Source organism: Suillus subalutaceus (genome assembly GCF_016647625.1).
Source record: "Suillus subalutaceus strain FC151 chromosome Unknown DFJ58scaffold_251, whole genome shotgun sequence".
Taxonomy (NCBI): domain Eukaryota; kingdom Fungi; phylum Basidiomycota; class Agaricomycetes; order Boletales; family Suillaceae; genus Suillus; species Suillus subalutaceus.
Window position 1 is genome coordinate 21,506 of NW_024540500.1, and position 4,089 is coordinate 25,594.

Below are 4,089 nucleotides of genomic sequence, written 5' to 3' on the forward strand. Positions count from 1 at the left end.
TACTGCACAGAAGTTAACCCGTCGTCAAGCAAGATGGCAACTTCTTCTTTCATGCTACGACATCGAACTCCATCATGTACCAGGAACCAAACTCGCCGCACCAGATGCCTTATCTCGACGGCCTGATCATGCGCCAGATACCATAGATAACAAAGATATGACGCTTCTCCCAGACTCCATGTTCGTCCGACTTCTTGATCAAGAACTCATGACCACCCTTGCAAACCCTGATCCTGATGACACCGACCCCATCTTCCAAGCCGCCTCTGATGCTTTGAATGGCCTTTGTCTCCCTCCTATGAAGTTGGCTCTTTCTGACTGGACGATTAAGGATGACGTCTTATTCTATAAAGACCGTGCCTACGTCCGACCAGCCGGATGCCACTCTATTTTAGAACAAACCCATGATCACGCCACGGCAGGGCATCCCGGTCGCTTCAAAACCGAAGAATTGGTTAAACACGACTTTTGGTGGCCATCTATGGGAACTTATATCCGGAAATACGTTGAGGGTTGCGCCCTTTGTCAGCAAATGAAATCTGATACCCATCCTACGACTCCTCCACTGGTTCCTATCCCCTCTTCGGTCTCCACCCCGTTCTCCCAAGTCTCCGTCGACCTCATCACTGATTTACCACCTTGCAATGGCTTCGATTCTATCATGGTCGTGGTAGACCATGGGCTTACGAAGGGGGTAATTCTTATTCCTTGTACGAAAACCATCACTTCAGAAGGCATAGCAAAGAAGTTTTTCAAATACGTCTACCGCCGCTTCGGACTCCACGAGAAGGTGATCTCGGATCGAGATCCACAATTTGTATCCAAATTCTCTAAAGCCCTTGCGAAGCTTTTGAAATATGACATCGCCGCTTCCACCACTTATCATCCACAAATGGACGGTCAAACTGAACGTTTGAATCAAGAACTAGAGACCTATCTCCGAATCTATTGCTGCAATAACCCAGAAGAATGGGTTGAACACATCCCTATGTCCGAATTCGTCCATAACCACCGCAAACACGACTCTCACAATGCATCCCCATTCTTCCTTATGATGGGATACGAGCCATGGGCTCTCCCTCACGTACTCCCAGATTCTACTGTACCAGCCACAGAAGAATGGCTTCACCTTCTTCAGAAGATACGTGAAGAAGCTATCTCTTGTCATAATCTCGCAATGCAGCAAATGGCCGCACAATCATATGGAAAGAAGTATCAACCATGGAAAATTGGCGACAAGGTTTGGTTATCAGGAAAGAACCTTATCATGCAGTTACCATCACGAAAACTCGCTCCAAAACGATACGGCCCCTTTACCATCACCGCAGTATTATCACCGATCACGTTCACACTCCAGTTACCCAAGCAATGGAAGGTTCACCCCACGTTCCATGCTTCCGAACTATCATCCTATCACAAAACTGAAATCCATGGTCCTAACTTCCCTGATCCTCCACCCAATATCATCGATAACGAAGAAGAATACGAAGTCGAAGCAATCTTATCGCACAAAGGCACGGGTAAACGAAGACGCTATCTCGTATCCTGGAAAGGATATTCTTCCGCCAGTAACGAATGGATTCCCACAGAGAACCTCGGCAATGCTTCTGCAATCCTTGCTGCCTATAAGAAAGCCCACCAGTTATAAGAATCTGAATGAAAAGATGTCTTTCTCAGAACTCCACACTCTTCAAATCTGTCTCCTACAACTCCAAATTCTTGTAAAAGCCATTGATAATATGTCCACAAGCCTCGCTGCTTCCCCATCCACAATGTCCGTTACATTGTCCGAAACCATCAAATCCCCAAACTACTTCACTATTCTTGACGACATTGAAACCAACACCTTAGTTGAATCCGCTCTCCTTTCTGAACAATACGCTATCGAGATAGACCGCCTCCTCGCTGAACGAGGAGCCCTCTCTAGCACACTCCTCATTAACATCATCCGCGCCGCCAATGTTGTTAAACGCACTGCAGGACTTCTCAATGACGAACGCCTTGAGACCATTTTCCGTCACCTTCATATACGCATTCGCAACACTGCAATACGTCTTATGCCTTCCTCTACCAAAGAGGTTGTTAGAGAGGCAATCCATATCATCACTGAACGAATTGCAACAAACCCAATCGCTAGACCACCATCCCCACATGTCGCAATTCCCATTCTACCTCCGGTTGAGATACCAACTCCCGTTGAGCATACGCCTAATGTTATCACTCCTCCTACTGTACCAATCATACCAATTACTACTACGTCTGCCCCGGCGGCAACAATTCCTCATATACGTCCCACCCGTCGACGACCCTCCAAGAGAGAGATCTCCGCCTCCCCACCTTCTTGCAACAACACTCTACGTTCCAAGACACCGTCCCCACCTCCACAATCATCCTCCGTCACCATCGTAAAGACCGAACCTTACGATAACTTTACTTGCTGCAACTGTAATCTTGTCGGCCATCGTCACAAGAACTGCCCCACGTACTTTTGCCGCGTATGCCGTAATCTCGCGCCAGGACATCTTTCCATCTTTTGCAAAGACCTTAAGGGAGAAAAGCCTATCCCATTAGTGTGGACGGATGACGGTTTCTATGAGGCCCTCTCTAGATGGGAGGCTGATAAAGACGCCACTATGGAGCAAATCTCGATCGAAGAAGACGAGAGACTGTTCGTTCAATGTGCAGGTGATCGTGACAACTATGACGCTTACAATAATTTTGGTTGTTGAAATCGGTGACTTCAACGATAACAACGGGGTAATGTTACAGTCAAGTACGCCCCTATCCATTTTCTTTCTCTTACATCATTGTATTACATCACGATCGCATCTTGCCGTCGCTAGATGATCTATTTTTGTTATCTCTGACTCCGTTGTACCAGCCCTAAAGCAGTTACCTTTCCCTATATAAACTCGCTTTGTACTATGTAGTTCTTTACTTTAATCTTACTAGGTTTTACCTGGAACTTCCGCTTAAGACCTCCAATCTTAAGTCGTATTGAACATGATTCAAGTCGAGGACACTCTCCTTGTCTTGTCTTAGTGAACCACTGAACTTCGGTATACGCCGAAGCCTTGAACCGACCTTGGCCGATTACTCTTATCGAGTAGCCATATGTCTGAACCATCCTAGTTCGTGACAGTCTGCTCCTTGGTAAATGCAGCTTCAAGCGCGATCTCTGCGATTTCGAAGTCCAGTCGCGTCCGGAAGGGCTCCCATGGTGAGTCTTTTCGAGGTACCTGACCCTCTGAAGGGCGATCACGGGAAAAATCAGAAAAGTGATGTATAGTTGAAGGATGTTTGCTGTGTGGATGGTACTCAACTTTAATGTCATTGATTTCATAAGGGAGCTCATTGGGATGATCAAGGTCAGGGACATCGGGTAACACAGCATGGTCAAAGTCAATCGATTCACGTCTATGTGGCGACGACCCTTGCATGTCTGATGTAGATAAAATGTAGTCAGTCTTACAAATTCAAAAAGTGGGGAAATCATACCAATATTGTTCTCTATACCCTCATTTTCTATCACACCGCCTTCATCTTGTGCTGCCCAGATCGTAACAGGGTTTACTACATAATCATACCAGAATATTCATAACAGAAAGAAAATCACTGGAAGTGGTGTACTCACTTGCAGATCCAATGTGCGTGCTCTGAAGACTTTGCTGTTGTTCAAGAAGCCTTCAACATTCCTTGTGACACTCTGTACCGTTATGTCAAAATATATATCTGTTAGTACTTCAGAACATTTGGTAGCTTACCCTTTTTCTCGGCGATCCAAACTATATCAGCAAGTTGTTCATCCTCCCGCTGTTCCTGATCTTGCCTTTCACACTTCTTTAAGTGAGATGCTAATCCGCGAGTTCGAATTTCTAAACCACAAATATTGCAGTGGGTACTCTCAGATGATCACTGCCACTTTTCAGGCAGCATCTTGGGCATTGGGGTCTATCGCAGGTGGTGGATTTAGATGAATGTGCGTTACACACACATACTATGCTTATCGAGAGGACATTGAAACTCAGTCTAGACGTTGTAATCACAACATAATGTAGTCATGATGGTGGTTAAAATAACCCCAAGGCA

At 45.8% G+C, this 4,089-nt stretch overlaps 1 protein-coding gene across 1 annotated transcript; it reads right to left on the reverse strand.

The window, feature by feature from the left end:
* Nucleotides 1-3,176: 3,176 nt before the first annotated feature.
* On the reverse strand, nt 3,177-3,338 carry DFJ58DRAFT_613551 (uncharacterized protein; the record flags this gene model as incomplete). The annotated part of the gene is made up of 1 exon (XM_041380923.1): nt 3,177-3,338. A coding segment is annotated over one exon (162 nt), but the record flags the coding sequence as incomplete, so codon positions are not given.
* Nucleotides 3,339-4,089: the final 751 nt, after the last annotated feature.